Genomic DNA, 20,657 nt, shown 5'->3' with positions numbered 1-20,657 from the left:
AAATGTTGAAAATCTGGCTGTGGTAGACCTCGACTAGATCCTGTGCTTATAATAGAAGGGGTCAGCTAAGAAGCTACCTTGTTGGTCTGGAGATGGCTCAGTAGTTAAGAGCACTGGCTGCTCTTCCAGACCACTGGATTCAATTCCCAGCACCCACATGGTAGCTCACCACCTTCTGTAATTCCAGTTCCAGGGGATGCAATGCCCTCTTCTGGCCTCCATGTGCATGTTAAGCAGACAAACATACACGCAGGTACAACACTCACATAAAATAAATCTTTTTTACACAACATTAAGAAGATGCGTGTGGTCCACTGAGAACATAGGCATCTAGTAGCTCAAACTTTCTGTCACCCATGCCATCTGTGAATGACCAGGGAAGAGTTGAGACTATAAATATCAGCAAGTGGTGACTTTACAAATATAAAATCCATGGATAATGAAGAGCAAGCATAATCGTTAGGTGTTGATCTTTCTCTGAGAGCTGCTGTCAGGCTTTGAGATTGCTAATATACCTAATTAGATTTTACAAGAGCAGAGAAGTAATTTGGCGGGGGTGGGGGGATGGGGGGTGGTGGTGGCATGCAGCTGGAATGAATTCTGAGCTCTGGAGAGTCCCTATACTGCCGAAGATGAGGCGTGAATGAATAGAATGCTTGTGGAGCACCCACTCCTCATGAGCAAACAGCAGCCTTAAAAAAATGTTGTTTTTATTCTTATCCTCAAGATCCAGTTATGAGTTTTGTGCTCAGGTCTCTGCCAGGGAGTAGAACCAGCCTGGAAGGAAAGATGACCCACCACACAGTGCACTGTGCACAGAAGGGACTGTGAGCGAAGCATTCCCAGCTGTCTCCATTGCTAAGAAGCTTGCATTACCCCAAGCAAGTGCAGACTCCCCCATCATTCAGCAAGTCTGCATCGGACACTGGGCAGATTGCAGGTCCTAATCTAAGGATTGGGAACACAGTCAAGAACAAAGTAGGCCTATGTCTTTAACTTTCCTGGTACTTATAAAGATAATAGACAAATAAGTGCATAAATAGGTTAGTAGTTGCTAAGGATGATAGAGAACAGTGAAGTGAGAGGAGAGAGAGGAATGTTGGGGGATGGGAGCTTGTATCATATTCAATGAGGTGCACTGAAAAGATGCCCTTGGAACAGAGACCTGAGTGAAAGAGGAAATGCTGAACAGAGGTGTGGGAGAGGAGCATTCCAGGCAGGTGAATTGGCACGTGCAAAGGCCCTGAGGTGGGGATGTGTGAGAAGGTATAGTGGATGAGGGGAGCAGTAACAGAGGTCAAAGACAGTCGATGAAGGAAGGAAAGACTGTAAAAGACTTTAGACCAGCCAAAGTAAGGCCTTGGCTTCTGTCCCGAGATGGGAGACATTGACTGGAGGGGTGCCACAATCCAATCCCTGCTCTGAAGAGACCCCTCTCACTACAAGATTGTAGGGGCTAAGAGGATCGCTGTGTTCAGACTGTGGTGGCTGAGTGTGTGGATGGGCACTGGCAGTTCTGACATGTGTCGGGTTCTGGATATGCTGAGCAGGAAAGGGAGGCTGGCACAGCTCTTCTGAAGCGTGTCAGAGAATCACATGATGAGGCTGGAGCAATGGGGTTGCTATGAATAATAATAGAAGGAAAGCCTCAGAAAAACAGATTCCTGAGGAAAGACTAGAGAGTTGTGCTTTCAGGAACGTTAATCTTGGTGTGCCATCCTACACCCACGTGGCAGTGTCCTGGAGTGCCATTGTTTGCTCGACAGTTATTGGCTTCTCTTTTTCTTTTGCCCCACCCCAACTAGAACCCCAAGGTGAAAGAAATGTTTGGAGGGAGCTGGACCAGGAGATAGCTCAGTCATTAAAGGACTTGCTTGCAAGCATGAGTTTGACCCTGTGTCAAAACCTGAGCATGGTGACACACATTTATAATCCCAGTTCTGGAGAGTTGGAAACAGACGTCATTGGCTGGCCTAGCCTAACCTGTGAGCTCCGAGTCCCAGTGAGAGAGACCCTGTCTCAAAAAACAGGATAGATGGCTCCTGAGGAATGACACCCAAGGTTGACCTCTAGCTGTCCCGTGCACACATATGTGCACATCAGCACACACACACACACACACACACACACACACACACACACACACACACACAAAATGCTTCAGGAACCTCTGAAGTACAAATTGTTCTAACATTGCACATTAAGATTTTTGAATTGAGAGGGCTGGGGAAATGGCTCAGTCAGTAAAATAAATGTTATGCAAGCTGAGCATGTGGCCCCCAGCACCAATGGAAAAACCGAATGCAGTGGCGTGTGTCTGCAATCCCAGCACTGGGAAGACAGAGTCAGGAGCATCCCTGGAGCTCATTGGCCAGCCACCATCGCCTAATTGGTGTGATCTAAGATCAGTGAGAGAGCCTGTCTCAAAAAATAAGGTAGAGGATGGTTGAGGAAGAAACTTTGTCTCCACACATATACATGTACAAACATGCACAAACCCACATGACTTATATGCCCATCATGCATACACATATGTACACACAGAAAGAATTAGGATTGGAATAAAGATAAAAATATATGAGTTACATTAAAGTGGGGCTGGAGAGATGGCTCAGCAGTTAAGAGGACTGGCTGCTCTTCCAGAGGACCCGGGTTTGGTTCCCAGGACCCACACGGCAGCTCACAGTTATCTGTAACTCCAGTCCTAGGGGACCCAGTGCCCTCTTCTGGAATCCATGGACACTGCACGCAGGTGGTACACAGCCGTGTCCACCCACACTTTTAAAACAAGAAAGATGTTTTTAAGAAGAGAATGGCTTGCCGGGCGGTGGTGGCGCACGCCTTTAATCCCAGCACTCGGGAGGCCGAACCAGGCAGATCTCTGTGAGTTCGAGGCCAGCCTGGGCTACAGAGTGAGTTCCAAGAGAGGCGCAAAGCTACGCAGAGAAACCCTGTCTCGAAAAACCAAAAAAAAAAAAAAGAGAGAGAAAGAGAGAGAGAGAAAGTGGCTGGGGAGATAGCAGTCAGTAAAGTGTTTTCCGGGTAAGCACGAGGGCCCGAGTTCAGATCCCTAGGACCAAATCCAGCCGTGGTGATGACGTGGGGTTACACTTTTGTAACCCCAGCACTGGGGGACAGGCTAGGGGGATCACCAAAGCTGGGTGGCCAGGCAGGCCAAAGAATTGGTGAGCTCCAGATTTTAGTGAGAGAGCCTGTCTCAAAAAGTACGGTGGAGAGTGATAGAGACACGTGATATCAACCTCCAGCCTCTGTGTACACACAAGTACACACATACCGGTACACACACACACACACACACACACACACACACACACACACACACAGAGTCAAATAGTGCCAGTGAAACGGCTCAACAAGTACAAACATTGGTTTTGTAAAGCCTGAAAACCTGAGTTCTGTCCATGGATCCCATGGTAGAGAGAGAGACCCTGCTGCCGGAAGTTTTCTTCCATGTGTGAGTGCGTGCACCCCCACACATACCGATCATAATAATAAGCTGGAAATAATTATAAAGAGAATAGACTCGGGTAAACGAGTGGAGTGGTCCCTACTGTCTCTAGAGAGAGTCCTCTGTGTCGGAGGAGCTCTGCCAGCATGGAGCGGGCATTATTGCTGATGTTCTTCAGGGCTGTTCCATGTACAACTGTAATCAGCCCCATTTACAGAAAAGGCACCTGAGACTTAGACATCCACAGTGGCATTAGGAGCCCGAACCCAGGTGCATCTGATCCCAGCACCATGCTGTTCTGTTAAGTTAGTTGGTTTCTCCATGAATAAAAACTTCCTGAGACAAAAGACTTTTGAGTGGAGCGTTTGCAGACTCCCCCTCTTAAAGCATGTTTAAATGCTTGTTTTGACCAAATCAAGAGGCAGAACAGCTTCTGTGGAGGGGGGTTTGTTAATCCCTGGCCCTTATCCAGCAAGCGTGAGCAATTCTGGGCCTTGCTGAAAGCCGGGGATCTTCCTGAAGGTGAAAGGTTTCCACATGATGTGGGAAATGCCACCAGCAATCAGCTTAGCTGGACAGGGACCAGCTGCAGAGCAGGCTGGGCAGCTGGCAGCTGCAGATGAGCAAGAGGAGCAGAGGGTGGAGGATGCTGCAGTGAGAGGCATGGCTTGTGGGCAACGCAGGGCACGCTTGGGTGAGCCGTGCTGCATCTCTGTGCTCAGCCCTCAGGCCTCAGGGACACAGATATGACCTGGCTCCAAGCAGAAGCAGCAGGGCATGAGTGAGTGCTCGTGGGACCAGGATGAGCTGGGTCATGCCTTCTGATACTGTTGCTCATGCTGTGGGCGTCACAAGTCTCTGGTTTTCTGCTAAGAAAAAGTGACCATTGAACTAGAGCAGTAGTTCTCAACCTGTGGGAGTTAAACAAACCTTTTACAGATGTTGCATTACCAGATATCCTGCATATCAGATATTTGCATTATGATTCATAACAGTGGCAAAATCCAATTATGAAGTAGCAATGAAAATAATTTTATGATGGGGGTCACCACAGCATGAGGAACTGTATTAAAGGGTCACAGCGTTAGGAAGGTTGAGAACCACTGGACTAGAGTGTCATGAGGAGCTGGTGGGATCAGGGAGATCGGTTGTTGGAGTATATTGGTCCTGATTTGGCTTCCCCAGGTGGCAGAGGCTCTCTAATCACTGATTGGTGGAGGGCTGTCCCCATGGAAAGGGCCTGTGGTCCCAGGCAGATCTGTTGACATCTCTGCATCCCTTTGGTCCCTGATACACAGGCCCCATGATCAAAACAGCATTTGAAGGTTGGCTTGGGTGAGTTCTGGGGGTACCCGCCTCTGCTTTCTCTCAGGTTCCTCCCTGCAGACCCCCCAAGGAGTAGGTTTCTTCTCCTGCAGCAAATCCTATGCAGAAATTCTTCCTGAATGTTTAATTCACTTAAGGGATGTCTTTATTTTTCCCAAAGCATGAACCTGCCCCTCATTGACCATAAGAAGACTGATCCTAAGTTCCCTGTTTAAATCAGTGGGCAGGATGCTTGGGATTAAACCACTCCATTTGTACTCATGGTCCTGTGTGGTGGTCCCTTCTTCCTTGGGCCTCAGTCTCACCTTCTATTGATGTGTGACCTGCCTTAAAGTTGGTAGAGCACTTGTTTTATGCCTCAGCTTTTTCTTCCTTTGGCAAATCTCTCCTTTGTTCTAATTGAACTCAGGCTTGCTTTTAAATGGGGATGGGTGGGGGATGGGCAGAAGGCCTTTCCCTGGAATCCAGCTATCAGCCCAGACTCTGTCTCCCATTTGCTGGTCAACCACAAACAAATTACCTGCCCTTGCTGGATTTTAATTTCTCTGTGGATAAAATGGTGACAAATTCTCCCTGAGGTGTCTTCCATCCTAGGCTTCTGAGACCGCATTAGCTCCTGCCAGTACTTGGGATGGGTGTTGGCATAAGGAGCAGTGAGAACCCAGGCTCCCAAGAGCCAAGGCCCAAAGAGCAGAGAGAAGCCATAGAGATGGAGGTCCACCATCATCCTCTTCCTGTGGTGCTTGAGAGGAGGAGGGGCAGGGGAGGGGCTGCAGAGATTGACGGCTCTATCAGTGAGGAGGCCCAGGGAAACATATGCTGTGGCCAGGGCTGCTGGGGGCCTCCATCTGCCAGGAGTCATGTGCCAAGTTGGCTACCAAGCTGAAGTTGGCACCATGGCCTCCCTGTTCCCTCACCTCTCCCTGGTGTCTGCAGAGAGTCTATCCTGGAACAACTGGCATTGGAAGGAATAGACCCAGGGTTCCCCTACTGCTCCCTGCCCCTGGTAGATGTCCTTGGGCAGCCAGCCTGGAAGAGGGTACCTGTAACTTCAGCATCAGCTCGTGCCTTCTCAGACTCTGAGAGGCATACAGGTATATATACAGGTATATACCATAAAGAAGAGCAGATCCCTTTAAGGGGCAACGATGGATATGATGAAGCATCCTGATTTTCCAAGAATTGCCTATCTCTCCCTTTATTATCATGGTTGGGTCACAGCAAGAGGTTACCACAAGGGCTTGAAGTCGCTGTACTTGAGAGAAGAGAGGCCCCAGATCTCCTCCAGTGATCATGTGATGTGACTCTGAGCTGCCAAGGGTTCAGGGCACTGCTTGCCCGGTGCCTAGGCTGTAGAAAGGAGAGACAGTTGGGAGACGCAAGAGCCGAAGTCTCTGGATAGACTTTGCTTTGTCTACAAGAACAGGAGCAGTCCTACTCAGGCTAGAGAGAAGGCGTAGGAAGAATTCCTTGGGAGCAGCCTAGATGCTGCCCTTGCTTCTGGTCTCAGGGGAGGGCAGACAGCTGGCTTTCCATCTTGTCCTGCTGCCACTGCTGAGCGTTCTGGACCATTCCCTCCCTTATGGACCATGCCAATCCTTTAGCGACTATTCATTAAAAATAGAGATTATGTGGATTTGTTTTGACTGGGTTTTTAAAAATTGAGATGCAGTTCACAGACCATAAAATTCAACCTCTGAAAATATACCACCCCCCAGATTTGTAGTACATGCACAAAATTGTGCAGCTAACCCCATTATCTAATCCCCAAGCATCTGCGTCATCCCCCTTAAGAATCCCCATCCTGTCGGCAGCTGCTTCCGTTTCTTCTTCCCTCCATCTTGACAACCACCAAGTGGCTCCTGTCTCTATGGATTTGCCCGTGGTGGTATTTTGTGTAAACCGAGTCATTCAGCACTTGGTGTTTGCATCTGACTTCTTTCCCTTAAGTCAGTGTCTTCCAGGCTCACCCATGTTGTGGCACATGTCACTACCTCATTTCTTCTGTGGCTGAAATCCTGGTACACGGGTGTCCTGTGTAGCGCTCATCCCCACCTACTGACGACCACTGGGTGCTCCCCACCCTCGGCTGTTGGGAATAGGGTTCGGATCAACCCTGTGCAGTGTGTCAATGCCCATTTCACTCCTCGGGAAATCTGTCTAGGAGTGGAGTTGCAGGCTCCAAGGCCATCCTGTTTAGCGTTGTGGGGGACTCCCAGGCTGTTTTCCGTGGCAGTATCACCATTGTGCGTCCCCACCAGCTGTGCGGGAGAGTTTCTCCACATTTGTCCCCTGTCTTCTGATAGCCATCCTAATGGATATGAAGTTGTCTCTCAAATTTTTAACCTGTAGTCACCCCTCTTGTTTGGGGGGTAGGCAGTGCTTGGGGTTTAACCCAGGGCCTCCCACATACTCTGAAAGCCCTCTGCTGTTAAGTTACATCCTCAGCCCCCAAATCCTTCTTTAAAATATGGTCTTACTCTGGGTTTGGTTCCCAGCACGCACATGTGGTTCAAAACCATTTGTAACTACATTCTAGGGGATCTAATGCCCTCTTCTGGGCACCAGGCACACATATGATGCACATATATATATATGTAAAAACTCATACACATAATAAAAATAAATTTCTTTCAATTAAAAAAAAGTAAAGAATTCGAAAACAACAACAACAAAAAATGGTCTTTCTGCCCTGGGGAAATGGCCCAGTCAGTAAAGCCCTTGCCATGTAAGCCTGGGAACCTGAGTTTGGACTCCCAGCTGGGCATGGTGTACACTGTAATCTCAGCCCCTGGGAGGCTGAAATGGAAGGATTTTGGGGGTTTGCTGGCCAGCCAGTCTGGATAAACTGGAGGCTTCAAATTTGGTGAGAAACCCTGTCTCAAAAAATAAGGTGGAGTCATTGAAGAAGACACACACACACACACACACACACACACACACACACAGGGGGAAAAAGTCTTCAAACTTTCTGATGGTCAGTTTTTTGTCCCTGTGGCTAAACATCTCAGCAAAATGAGAGGTGGGGATGGGATTCATTTTGTGCCCAGCTTAAGCAGTGTTAGCCTATCGGGCAAGGGAGGGCATGAAGCCACCACTGTTCACCTCATGCAGCCAGAGAGGGGAAGAACAAGAGAATACCCATCCATACGGATTCTGTTCCCTTTGTTCTGGCCTGGGGCCCCGCCTCTGGGATGGGGGTGCTTTCCTCATCCTCCGTGCTGACAGTCAAGATTAATCAGCACACAAGTAGAACAGATATGAGCATCCCATTGGCTGAAATGCAGAAGGAAGCCTGAGCACACCCAGCTCAGCAGTCCAGAGCTAAGTTCCCTTAGGTGATGTGTAGACCAGGGCTTGAGACCAGTGCTGAGACATCTGAGACTTGTCACTGAAGGCTTCCTGTGGAGCTGCCTCAGCCCTCCAGCCTTTCCTGGTTGCCTTGGGAACTCCTTGAGCATTTGGCCAAGTTATGGAACAGCCCTGCCACTGTACTGGGGTTGCCACAGTGAGAACATAGAATTCAATGGCTCCGTTGAGTGGTTTCAGTCCAGGGAGTGGCTTGTGCCAGAGACAGGAAGTGAGCTGGAGAAGTGCCCCCACCCCAAGTACAGGAAGGCTGGGCTTGAGTGTGCTGGTGGGGGAAGATGAGGCCGACCTGAAGGCTGCAGAGTTTTCCCGTCGCCTCAGTGGAGTTGCCCTAGTGGTCTAAGGTTGGAGGGTGACTGCTGGCAAATGTCCTGGCCCCTTTCCATTCCCATCTCTGCATTAGCATTCAAGGAGCACAAGTTGCTGTGTTTGCCTAGGAAGAATGTTCCAGGTTCTGCTGCTGTCTTGGCAGAGACACGATCCCTCCCAAACTCTGGTTGCCATGCTCTGCTTTGCACAGCTGTTGGGGGCTGAGTCATCAGCTCAGCCTGTTCTGTTCTCTGGGATTTCAGGGCTGCTTTTTTCTTTTGTTGATAGCTAATGCTTTGAAAAAGACCTTCAAAGGTATATTCTGGGACTTTCCCTTAGAATACTGGGTTGACCTGACCACCTGGCTGCTCCCCTGTTGAGTAAGATGCCAGGATCTCCCCAGAGATATGCAGCTTCCTAATCTTATAGCTGGGGAAACTGCTACCCAGGAGCCTAGTCATTGAAGAAGAAAGCATCATTTGCAAGTCCCTTGTTTCATAAACAGCCCTAGAATCAGAATGTGGGACCCAAAGTTCCTCAGAGACCATCTAGTCTAGCTCCGTGATCTAGCACAGGTTTTTAAGCCATTGTATTATGAACCATTATGCGTTAATTGTGTTTGTTCCTATGGAATACACCAGGAAGCTTCAGCTAAGGGGTTAAGACAAGAAGGGATGGGGGCTGGTCCCTGAAGGAAGGCTGCAGAGCACACCCCAACACACACAGTCCTGGGGATGCTGTAGGCTGGCAGATAGCTCAAGCAGAGAGACGGTGGTGCTTTTTCAAGCAGAGCTCTCATTGCATACATGCACATATACACACACGTGCATACACACACAAACATATGTGTGCAAGCGAGCATGTGCAGAGGGGGAGGGAGAAGAAAAAGAGGAGGAGGAGGAGGAGACTGTTGTAAGTGGCAAGGACTTGGACCAGATTAAGTGTTTTCCCTTTATTCTCTCATAACCATGAGCTTCTGATAGATTCCAAACAGGGTCCAGGTCCTTTCTCTGTTATTCCTGGTGCTGCCGAGACCCATGCCCTCCTAAATTCCCTCCTGGAAGACCCAACTTGGTCTCCTTCCCTCTGGTCCTGTCCTTTCCCAACACACTCTAGAGGGCTTCCCACCCAGGGCTTTCTCACATGTGCTTACTCTCCTTTTGGAACAGTTCTGTGGCTCCCTGTGGCCCACTGGACAAGACCCTGGCTTATCAGGTTGTATGTGGCCTGGCCCCAATTCCACTTTCAGCCTCACTCCCACTGTTCCTCACCAGGCACCAAGCGTCCAAGCCACTGTTGAGTTATTTATGAGTTATTTACAGCCTCTGGCCATGCTGCCCCTGCCTTCCCACTGGCGGTCTCCTACTCATCCTTCCAGACCCAACACAAGGTTCTGGTTGGAAAAGGCTTTTCTTGGCCTTCCTGAGGCCACCAAAATGTCTTGTGTTTCCTTCTTGAAGGTCATCTCACACTTCACTTGTTTACTTCCAGAACACTGTCTGTTCCTGTTTGTTTAGCGTCTCTTGTGTGACAGAGCACCCATCCATGCCATGCCCATGCTCTGCTGCATGTTACTCTCACAGCACCCAGAGGGGAGGTGCAGCCCATGGCAGAGGAAAGGCTGCAGTTCAGCAGTAGCCAGACTTGCTGAGGCATGCAGTCAAAGAGTACAAGAACCAGAATTTAATCCCAGGTCTGTTGGACCCCATTTCTGCATCCTTTCAGCTCTCCTTCCCCATTTCAGGCCCTCAGGCAGCACTGAGCATGGGAACGACCAATCCAAGAGGCAGATGTTTGTGTGGTTACTATGGAGTGTGCACAATGGGGAAACAGAGGGAACTGGTGTGAGAGGGACAGGTTTCCTTGGGGTTGAAGGGATGAGAGATTGTTGGCCCTGCTCCCGTGGCTTAGGATTTCCTTTCAGCGTCTTTTCCAAGTGGCTGCCTGGGGACAGGCCTGTGGGACTCCAGGCTGAACAGGCGGCATGAGGATAAATGCCATGGCAACATGCCTCCTCTCTAGGGCTAGGATGAGAGGGCGGAGCCAAGAGGGCACAGGACACACACTGGGGCCTCTGAGCAGGATCCTGAAGAGGAGGTGCCCTGTGGGCCTGGGTGGCTTCTGCCTTCCCAAGAGGGCCCCTGCCTGTGAGGTCCCATCCCAGCAGGGGAAATGGTACTTCCACTTCTGGCCTGAATTAATGGCTGGTTCTGGTCTCCCAGGAGACTGTCAGCTGTGTCCGGGTACAAATACCACCCCATTCCCACCCACAGCCAGGGAGGAAGGAACAGAGAACGCAAGAGGGGGGTGAAGGGGGCTGCCAAGCAAGGTAGTAGCAGGGACAGCAGGGACAAAGCTCGCATTGTACCGGGGCCACATGGGGTTCCCATCTAGCCTTTCTCACCTGCCTCCCAAGACCTAGCCTCCGCCAGCTCTTCAGCCATACTCACCCAAGCTGGTTGTGGTAGAGAAGCTATCTGGGAGGTGAGGCCTACTGAAGGTGCTAGAACCAGCCTAAAGCCAAGAGGCAAGCAGTGATGGGAGCGTGGCCAGTGAAGCCAGGGTGACATGGACTAGCAAGGGCCCGAATGAAAGAAAGCTGCTAGCAGGCCACCTGACCTCAGAGGAATTCGCTGTGTGGCAGGTTGTCCTCCAAGATTTGTCCACACATGAGCAAAGGCCACTGCCCCCTCCCTACACCACTCCAGCTGCTCCCACAAGACCCTCCTGTGCCTCCCATGGGGCAGGAACCCTGTGTACCTCTCTGGACAGGTATGCAGTCCACGGATGCCCACCCTGTACTTGCCCACAGCCTCCACTGTGGGTCTGGCCCTGTGTTGTTTCCAGAGGCTTTTCTTGGGTGACTGAGACTGGTGGAGGAGAAGTGGTGCCAAGCTGGTTGGGCAGCTCAGGTGACGGGCATAGTGTCAGCGGCTCTTACAGCCCAGTACCTGACACCTCTGGGCAGACAATGCGGCCTGTGTCCAGGCCCTCTAGGGGGACGGGCTGTGTTCTGTGTCGCAGCCAGGAAACTGACCATCTGAGTAGTGCCTTTGTCCACTCAGGAGGTGGCCCCACTACTGTCCAGGAGCAAGCTCCTGGGGACCCTGCGTGGGAAGGAGGTAGTCCCTGGGTCAGGAACTCTGGGGTTTGAGATCTCAGTGTCCGATGCTGGTCTGGTTCAAATGCTGGTCCTGCCACACAACTGGGGTGTGACTTGGGCAAGTCCTTTTGCTCATGGTGGCCCTAATTCCTTATTTATAAGGGGGGACTAATCTCAGCCCTTCCTCATAGGGTTGTTGGGAGAAGTCAATGGCGTAATGTACGTAACCGTGTAGCACGGGCCGGTGTGCAGTGGGGCTTAGCTTGGCGGCTGCTTCTCCCCCAGCATGAGCAGAAGTCCAGGGCATGGCATTCTCAACTAAGCTTTCCCAGGCTTATCGTCCACAGTTCCTTCTCTGAACGTGGAGTCAGGGGCTATGACCTCTAGAGCTGGCTCAAAACTACCCACTGGCTGTAGAAAACCCAGGTTTCTCTCCATTGATCCAAGGGAGCTCTGGGCTGATGTCTAGTATAGCCCTGATCCCAGACAGCTACACCCTCCGCATGGGGCCTCTCCCTCCCCCACATCCCTGAGGACATCCTGCAGAGCTGTTCTTGACACTAAAGTCCCTGCTCAGAAGAACATCCTAAGGACCCAGCGCAGGAGTCAGTGGGCCTGAGTCCACCCAGCCCCCTTCTCAAGTCTCCTGGGCATGTGAATGCCACTTGCTAGACCCACCCACGGCAGGACACTCAGCAACTAGGGAGGGCTTCTGCTCTCTTGACCCTGGCCTCCTGTGCATCAAGCCTGTGCTCACTTTCCTGGGATGTGCTAAAATAAACGTGCACGTTTATATGACAAGAGTCTAGCCTGCATGCATGTATGCAGCATGAGAGTCAGGGGGCCTGGCTGCTTTGTCCTGCCTTGGGAGCAGGCGCTTGAGCATGTACATGGACCTGTGTGTGACACATCTTGGAATGACCTATTTTGTCTGTATCCATTGATCTTTCTACACGTGTGCTGGTATGTCCGTCTGTCTTGTCTCCTTTGTAGCCAGGAAGCCCTGAACCACGTGCCAACTGGGAAGGTGATGGTCAACGAGACCAGCCCGGCCTAATCTGGGGCACCTACTCCTGCACCAGGAGTCCTCCGACCTGCAGCCCCTGCCACAGAGGGAGGCCTGGATGTGGGAGGCGGGCTCTGAGGGGCAGGGACCTGGGGAGAAGCAGGCTTTGCTGGTAGAGTAGAAGACCCTCTTGCTGCACTGGTGGACAGGAGACCCTTGTCCTGCTGTCCCCGTGACCGTGGTGGGCTCTTCACCCGCTGGGTGCCTTCACTTGACCTGGAAGATCTGGGGTTGGACTGATGACTTCTAGCCACCCATGAGGCTCTGAAAACTAACTGAGACTTTAAACCGGGCTTAGCAGTCCGTGCCAAGCCCCCCACTGAATTTATTGGCGGAGGCAGCCGCCCGCAGCCTAGCCCACAGGTCCTCGCTTGATTCTGGGGTGTCGTGCCGAAGGGCAAGAGGAGAAGCCATGCCAGGCAGTGGCCCCAGTGAGAGGATGACATGGCCCGGCCCTGCCCTCCCTACGCCCCCCACAACCCGCCCTCTCTCCTCAGCCCCGGGAACACCGCCCATCCCACCGCTAACCAGGACCCGCAGCCTCATGGCCATGTCCCTGCCAGGAAGTAGACGGGCCTCTGCTGGATCTCGCAGGTGAGTGAATCTCTCCCTTGTCTAGAGCCTGAGCTTCAGAGGCTCGGCTTTGTCTTCATTGGCAGCAGACTTGCAGTGTGCCTTTAAGCAAATTGCGCCCTCGGTTTCCCCATCCTTAAAATAGGCTGGTTGATCCATGCCACCTCCAGGAACTATTTAAGGACCTAAATGACACGGTGGATGTAACAGTTATCTGAAGGTTCCCATCAGCACCAGCCCTGCCATTACGGTCCCTGCAGTAGATGATCTCCTTTGACTGTCACCCTGTGGGTCCCTCCTCCAGTCACCCCCTGTCTGCCCCACGCTATCCCCTCTGTTTCCGTTCATGCATGGATATCCTTCCCGGGGCTAAGAGACCCCGGGGCCCGCCATTTGTCCACAGCCGTGTCTAGCCTCTGTTCTTGGCCCTGGGGAGCTAGGAGGGTCAACCACCTTCCGGTTTCTATCTTGATTTCTACTGTGTTCTGTCACCCTTGTCTGTGTATGTGTGTGTCCCCTCCCCACCGCCTTCCTTCCCTGCGATGAACCCGAAGCGGGGGCACTTTAGGCCGTAGTGGCCTGGCAGTGTTCGCCCAGTGCCCACAGCTGCCCGCCAGCCAGAATGAGCAGCTGCCTCTTCTCCCCGCCTCCAGGCGTACTTCTCCACCTGTGAGTGTGCGGGACGCCTACGGCACCTCTTCCCTCAGCAGCAGCAGCAACTCTGGCTCCTACAAGGGCAGCGACAGCAGCCCCACACCGAGGTAACCCGCTCCTCCTCCCAGCCAGGCCCGGCCGCCTGGGAACCTGGTGCCCAGGAGATGGGGGGAGCAGCGCCATGTTCTGATGTCCGAACTCCAGCCTTCTTACTGACTGTGGCCTAGAACATGTCACACGGCGCCCCTCTGAGCTTCGGCTCCTCTCTGTAAGATGGACATGAGCACTTGCGATGAGATGTCAGGGACAGAGACAGGGCAACTCCTGAAACATCACAGATCCCACCTGTTCCTGGTCACCATCCATGTGAACACCTTTTGTCCTAATTATTCCAAGATGGCTCCTGGGCCACCAGCCATCCCATCAGCAAGGAAGAAGATACCCCCTTGAGTTGGTGGCTCTGAGAAGGGACGCTTGCCCTGTGAAATTTTGCCCAGACTTCATTGGTTAGAATCGGGTCACGTGACTTACTAGCGACCTATCCAGTTAATCCAGGGAGGATTAGTGTTTTCCCCCCAATGGCGCCACCCCCAACAAAGAGGAAAGGGCCAGATGGATGTGGGGCATTTGTCTCAGACACTGCGAGTCGCAGAGGTGGTGATGTGCTGCAGGTGTGGCATGTGCTAACTTATGGTCTAGGTACAGCAGGCAGAGACCTGAAATGCAGGGTCACACTGGCGGGCAGGTAAAGAAGAGCTGTGGGTCCTTGATTCTATCCAGGGTGTGAGAGTCAGGGTGCTGGTGTGGCATCCTGCTTCCTGGGTGCTGGAATACATGTGGGCACTAGGGGGTTGTGGGGAGCTTCGGGCTTCCTGTCTATAAAATGGAGCTAAAAACACAGATGCCAGCGAGTTGCTCTGTGCACTGCCTGTATGTCCTGGGCCCTAGTGAGGCTTGAGGGTTAGGGACATGGGGTGAATCCTAACTGCAGACCCACAGTCAAGCTCCTCCCTGCGAGCCGTGCCCTGCTCCTCTCAGCAGAGATGTCGTCTGTGTTCAGTGATGTCCAGAGCCGTGAAAGCCACGGATCTCAGTTTTTTCCAACAAGGTGTGGATGGTGGGTAACAGTCGTAAGCAGGACCTGTGCCCAGCTTTTCTAACCGATTTATATCTTGAAAAGCATGGGATGGGAAGCATCCAGACCCTTCTATTAGTAACAGTTTTGTAATACATCTCCCGAACTGCAAGTTGAGCACCTGTAGAGAAGTCCTGCTGCCCAACAGGAGGCCTGCTACCCCTGGAGAGGGGCAGGAGAGTACCGTCTAAGGGCCTCGCTGCAGCCTCTGTCTCTGCTAAGCTGTGTCTGATCACATTTCTGTTTTTTAGTACATCACACACGTGGGGCAGGAGGCTACTAGTGACTATAAACATGTGTTAACTGTTATCTTGGAAACAACGCCCGTGAAAGCACATGAGAACGTTCACTCTAGCCCTGGTTCTCACTAGCTCAGCATTGGCTTTTCTCCCTCTTGCCTCATGCCCGGCTGAGAACTCCTCACTGCCAAATCCCTTGCAGGGCAGGACAGATACAGGTCCGAATGGAGGAGGCTGTATGGCTGCTTCTCCTTTGGGGGGGGGGGGATCTTAGAGCAGGGTGTGAAAGCCCAGACAACCACCACGCCACCCCTTGACCCTTGCAAGGTGGAAGAGAGGCTGTGTGATCTGCCTCCCCCACCCCCCGGCCACCTTCTCTCTAACACGTCACAGTCTGCCGTAAACGTGACACAGCTTCCACGAAACTTTAAATCTGCCTTGAACCTGGCCACTTCCACAGTGGGCCTCCACAGGACCTGTCTCTCCCAGCCCTATGAAGCGTCTATGTGAGGCTAAGTGTCCCCAGCCCCTGGAGCAGCAGAGTGATGCAACGGCAGGCCCCAGTCTCCACTGTGTGGGAACACTCCCGGGGTTTAAAACCAAGATCCGAGCAAGGTTCTTAAGAACAGATCCTGCAGCCAGGAAGCTGTGGGTGGAACCATCTGAACCATAGTCTGTTGTGGAATCAGGGAGTTCTCCTTCCTAGGAAAGCCTTGGCCAGCCCTCCGCCCTGAACCCAGTGGCCCTCCGGGCGGAGGCTCCTCCACAACGGTGTGGTATGACACACTGTATTGGTTGCAGAAGGCGTCCAGCCAGCTGCTACTCAGGGCCCTGCTGCTAACTGTCCACACCTAGCAAGTGTCCATTTGTGTGCTCACACATGTCCCAGAGCATGGGTACGTAAACATGGCAGGTGTCCTGGACCAGGCAATTACCTATGAAGGCAGCATGAAAATGCTGTATGTACACCCATGGGGACGTGCAGGTGCACATGGCTGGAGACACCATGAATTTCCTGAGAGGAAGGAGTGGCCAGGCCTCCCAATGTGTACATGTAATGTAGACCTGTCCTGTATGTTCCTCGAGGTGGGTGAGGAGAGTGCATCATGCTATCTGCAGAGACAGCCGTGGCTTCACACCTGTGTCTGTGCCCCCCATTCCTGTCCCTAGGCTAGATAGGCTTTCAGCTGCAGGGAGGAGAGTGTCTCCCTCCCAGGAAGATGTCACCTCCTCTGCAGGTGAGTCCTTATCCTCCAGGCCCACTTGGAACCTGCCCTTGCTTCCCATTCTCATATCCTCTGGTGAAGACAGGCAGCCGGGGTACAGGAAGCACAGACTGCATGGATGCTGGTTGAGCCACCCTCTCTGAAGAGAGGGTATGTCCGCAGGACAAAGGCTTCCCTGCACCCCCTGCTGCATTGAGGGTCCACACACGCTGTCATAAGGCACTGAGCACACACAAGCCTCCTGAGGTCCCCCTCTTCCCCAAGCAGAGGTGTCTTGAGCCCCCTCACCTCACAGAAGGCTGGCTGTCTTTGTGCCATGCCCACAAGGCCTGCCCAGGAGGGCTGGTGGCACAGGCTGAGCTGAAGATAGTTAGGCTGCTCCCTGGCCCAGCTCTGTATCCGGCCTGCCCTCCTCATCCCCCCCGCCTCTGATGGACACACTGTTGCAGGCGCTCCATGAAGTATACACTATGCAGCGACAACCACGGCATCAAGCCCCCCACCCCAGAGCAGTACCTGACTCCACTGCAGCAGAAGGAAGTCTGCATCCGGCATCTGAAGGCCCGGCTCAAGGACACACAGGACCGGCTCCAGGACCGGTGAGTGGCAGCCAAGGAAAGCTCTGGGAACACCAACTAGCTACAGTCTCGGCAGAGCCAGGGTCCTGGGCCATCCCCTGGGAAGAAGGAGGGATGGGCCTCACTGCCATCTACCTGAACTCTCCTCTCGGCAAAGTCTCACATGGGCCCATTTGTAGAGGCTCCAGCCCCTGACACCCCTTGACTACTTTAAGCAGGTGCTTGGGGCCAGTGGGAAAGGGTCCCTGTAAGGACTGTCAGTCACTTTCCTTCTGTGATCCTCTACTGACCAGAGCCCTGCACCTCCTTTTGATGGCAGCTTCTCCCCTGGATCCTGTCTTCTCAGGGAGCTGGAGCATCTCTCTGGTTCCCTTATCCCTGGGGGGCGGCGGGTGAGAAATAGACCTTTAGCTCTCCCATGCCTCTACACAATGAGACAGAGGGGTCTCAACCCATCAGACCAGGCCTATAAGCCTTCCTCCATGTCTGCTTCCTTCCTATAGAAGATGTAAGATCAGGAGATGCTATGGCTGAGGTCCGACTCAGCCTGGGGGTCTTCCAGGAGCTCAGGTCCAGCTATGCTCATTCTCAGGTCCTTGTAGACACTTGGTGCTGCCCCTCCTGGTGGTTTCATCTTTAAGAGCCACACTTCAAAAGGTTGAGCTTATGGCACATAGGTGTCACCCCAGCACCCAGTAGGCTGAGGAAGGATTGTAGTAAGTTTGAGGACAGCTTGGAGTGCATAGTGAGGCCCTGTCACAACACACAACAAAAACCCTGTATTAGGGTGGGATCCTCACCTCTGATCACCTTCGCCAGCCTCCTCTGAGCCATGTCTGTTCTGAACTGGACCAAGCTGTGCGGGTCACTAGAGCTCAGGGCAGGCGTCCCCACGGTGCCTTTTCTTTGCTTCTACAGCAGCTTTTATACCCACCGGAAGTTATTCTAAGTGCCACAGAACTGGCCCTTCTAACCACTGGATGGTGTGTAGTGCCCTCACAGAGTTCTCAGTTTCCACAATCCGATACCTCTTTGTTGTTGTTGTTTATTTTTGTTGGTTTGTTTTTACATCCCAACCAAAGTTTCCCCTCCCTCCTTACGCCCCTCCCCCCACCTCCCTCTTCCCTCAGCACACCCACTCCTCCTCCTCCTCTGTTTCTCTTCAGACCCTCCCATGGTTATTGGCCAGTCATGGTGTGTCAAGTTGCAGTTTGACTAAGGCACCATCTCCTCTCTTAAGGCTGGATGAGGCAATCCAGTAGGAGGAAAGGGTCCCCAAAGCAGGCCACAGAGTCAGAGACAGCCCCTGCTCCCACTGTTAGAGGTCCCACAAGAAGACCAAGTCACACAGCTGTAACATAAGCGGAGGGCCAAGGTCAGTCCCATGCAGGTTCCCTGGTTGTCAGTTCGGTCTCTGTGAGCCCCTGTGAGCCCAGGTTAGTAGGTTCTGTGGGTTTTCTTGTGGTGCCCCTGACCCCACTGGCTCCTTCCGTCTTTCCTCCGCTTCTTCTGCAGAATTCCCCGAGCTTGGCCTAATGTTTGGCTGTGGGTCTCTGCATCTGTTTCCATCAGTGGCTGGGTGGCCTCTCTGAGGGCAGTTGGGCTGGGCATCAGTCTATGAGTGCAGCAGAATATCATTAGAAATCGTTTCATTGACTTGTTTTTTTGTTTTCCTGCCAGTCATGTTTGGTTCTATCCTAGGTCTTTCGGGTATCCCCCGTCTGGGTCCTGGCCCTCAGGGGTGAGCTCCCTCTCATGATCTGAGTCTCAGGCTGTGCCAGTCATTGGTTGGTCACTCCCACAATTTCTGCGCTCTGATACCTTCTTTTACCACCCTGTTCCCCTTAGCAGTCATTCCCCATCCTCTCCAATCACCTAGCTCCTGGCCCCATCGGTCTTCTTGTCTTCCTCGATCTCGGGACATGTTATAGTGCAGCACGCATGACCAGACTGTACCAGTCCAGACTGGGTCTGTTGTGGTTTCAGAGGTCGGGGTGGTCTGGGGGCTCCACCATCCTTGATTTAAGGTTTTCCTTTCGGGTTCCTGCCTCTTTCCAGTGATGCTCAGGGTCTGATTGCCCTTTGACACTGATGTCCATGAGGAGCCAGAAGCTCACCTCCCAGCTTCTTCTCTGGACCAGCCAGCAGTGTCATGTAGGCATCTACCTGTTTTTGGCAGAATGTCCTCTCATCCCCAACCACTGTTACCTTTGAAAGGCCCTCAGCAGGCCTGTCCTTGGCATAAGGCCTCTCTCCTCCCACCCTCCAGGTATTATTTAATATCCATACTCCTATGCTAGCCTTCCCTCTACTTCTCAGCCACCATGTGCTTCGACAACCCCCTCTGTGCTTGTGGACACTGTGTTCCCACACTTTGAGGTGTTTTTTCTTCCATCTTGCATCCTTGCTGCAAGATACGGTTCACATGTTATTCCTATAGCTGCAGGCCAGCTCAGGACGGGGATGCCATTGTCCCTGAGGTCTAGCTAGCTCCAAGGAGAGAAGCACAGGGGCTGCTAAGCTGAGCATGCTCAGCTCCTTCTTATAGACTCACCTCGGGGGGGGGGGGGGTGCACCAGTGGGAAGTGGAGATGCTCCACCCTGAGGAAGAGGAGGGAGATCAAGGACCCCATGCCTGTTATCTGCCTGCTGATGCCACTTAGGTAGCTCTAGTTCACTGCCCTCCTCTAGCCCACTGCTGAATTATACCGTGGTCAGACCCTCCGAGAGGATATTGCTTGACCTCTGGAGCCTATTCCCGAGTGGGATTCTCAATCTAACTTTGGAAAATCTGTGGTTCCTTATGTGGCACAGTCACTCTGCTAGGCTCAGAACCCCCCTAGTGGTAGCCATGCCATTAGTAGTTTATTCACATAAGCCAGACTTCCAGCTGAGATGTCCTATGTGGATCCCATCGCTAAGATGGTCCTGAGAAAGAGTGCCTGGACAGGATGGTAAGCCCCGTGAGTGTCCGCCTTTCCCACTGCTTGCCATCAGTGTCCACTGAGTCTCACCCTGACTTTCCCTTTGGCCACTGCGGCGTGGGTCCCTAACCACCTCCCTCTTCAGCACCCCCGGGTCCATCTGGGACTCAGGGACCTGAAAGGCTTTAGCCTTTCTGGGTGGAAGCCTCGCTGCTGTTCTGTTGCTGGTGCAACCCTTCTCGCGGTAACTGCGTTTCCCATCCATCTCTTCAGCCCCTCCTCTTGACAGTAAATACAAAGAAGCTTCTAGCATGCATTCAAGAGAGCCACCCAGTCCTCCTCGCCCTCCTCTGGCTCCTTTCACTTCTGTTCTCTCTGCAAGAGGAACACTAAAGTCATCGGCTCCCCCACCAACACCAAAGGCTGTCGTTTCTCTCGTCACCGTCCTCTCTCTCCCTGGGGGTCTGGGGACAAACGTCTCTCCACTTAAAACACTCACAAGCTGCTTCAGTAGGAAATCATACCCCTCTCTCACGTTCGCTGCTTTGCATTAGGAGTTTGTTACATTTTATTTTTATTTATTTATTTATTTATTTATTTATTTATTTATTTATTTATTTATTTAGTTTTTCAAGACAGGGTTTCTCTGTGTAGCTTTGCACCTTTCCTGGAACTCACTCTGTAGC

The 20,657-nt window shown here is 52.3% G+C and overlaps 1 protein-coding gene across 6 annotated transcripts in view; it reads left to right on the top strand.

Moving 5' to 3' along the window:
• Snph (syntaphilin) overlaps positions 1-20,657 on the top strand; it is a 44,214-nt gene that overhangs the window by 19,114 nt on the left and 4,443 nt on the right. For 2 of the 6 annotated variants that reach the window (XM_052723493.1, XM_052723494.1), the window contains 4 exons: positions 11,768-11,795; positions 12,570-13,236; positions 13,869-13,976; positions 16,919-17,068. In XM_052723493.1, the coding sequence (XP_052579453.1) occupies positions 13,055-13,236; positions 13,869-13,976; positions 16,919-17,068 (440 nt within the window). In that variant the 5' untranslated portion in view covers positions 11,768-11,795; positions 12,570-13,054. Of the gene's footprint in view, positions 1-11,767; positions 11,796-12,569; positions 13,237-13,769; positions 13,977-16,918; positions 17,069-20,657 lie in introns of all 6 variants that reach the window. The other 4 variants (XM_052723497.1, XM_052723496.1, XM_052723495.1 and 1 more) reach the window with 4 other exon arrangements.

Source organism: Peromyscus californicus, unplaced genomic scaffold, assembly GCF_007827085.1.
Source record: "Peromyscus californicus insignis strain IS unplaced genomic scaffold, ASM782708v3 Scaffold_7__1_contigs__length_154581171, whole genome shotgun sequence".
In the NCBI taxonomy this organism is placed as follows: domain Eukaryota; kingdom Metazoa; phylum Chordata; class Mammalia; order Rodentia; family Cricetidae; genus Peromyscus; species Peromyscus californicus.
Note: the sequence above shows the minus strand (reverse complement) of the source record. Positions and strands in the feature narration are given on the sequence as shown.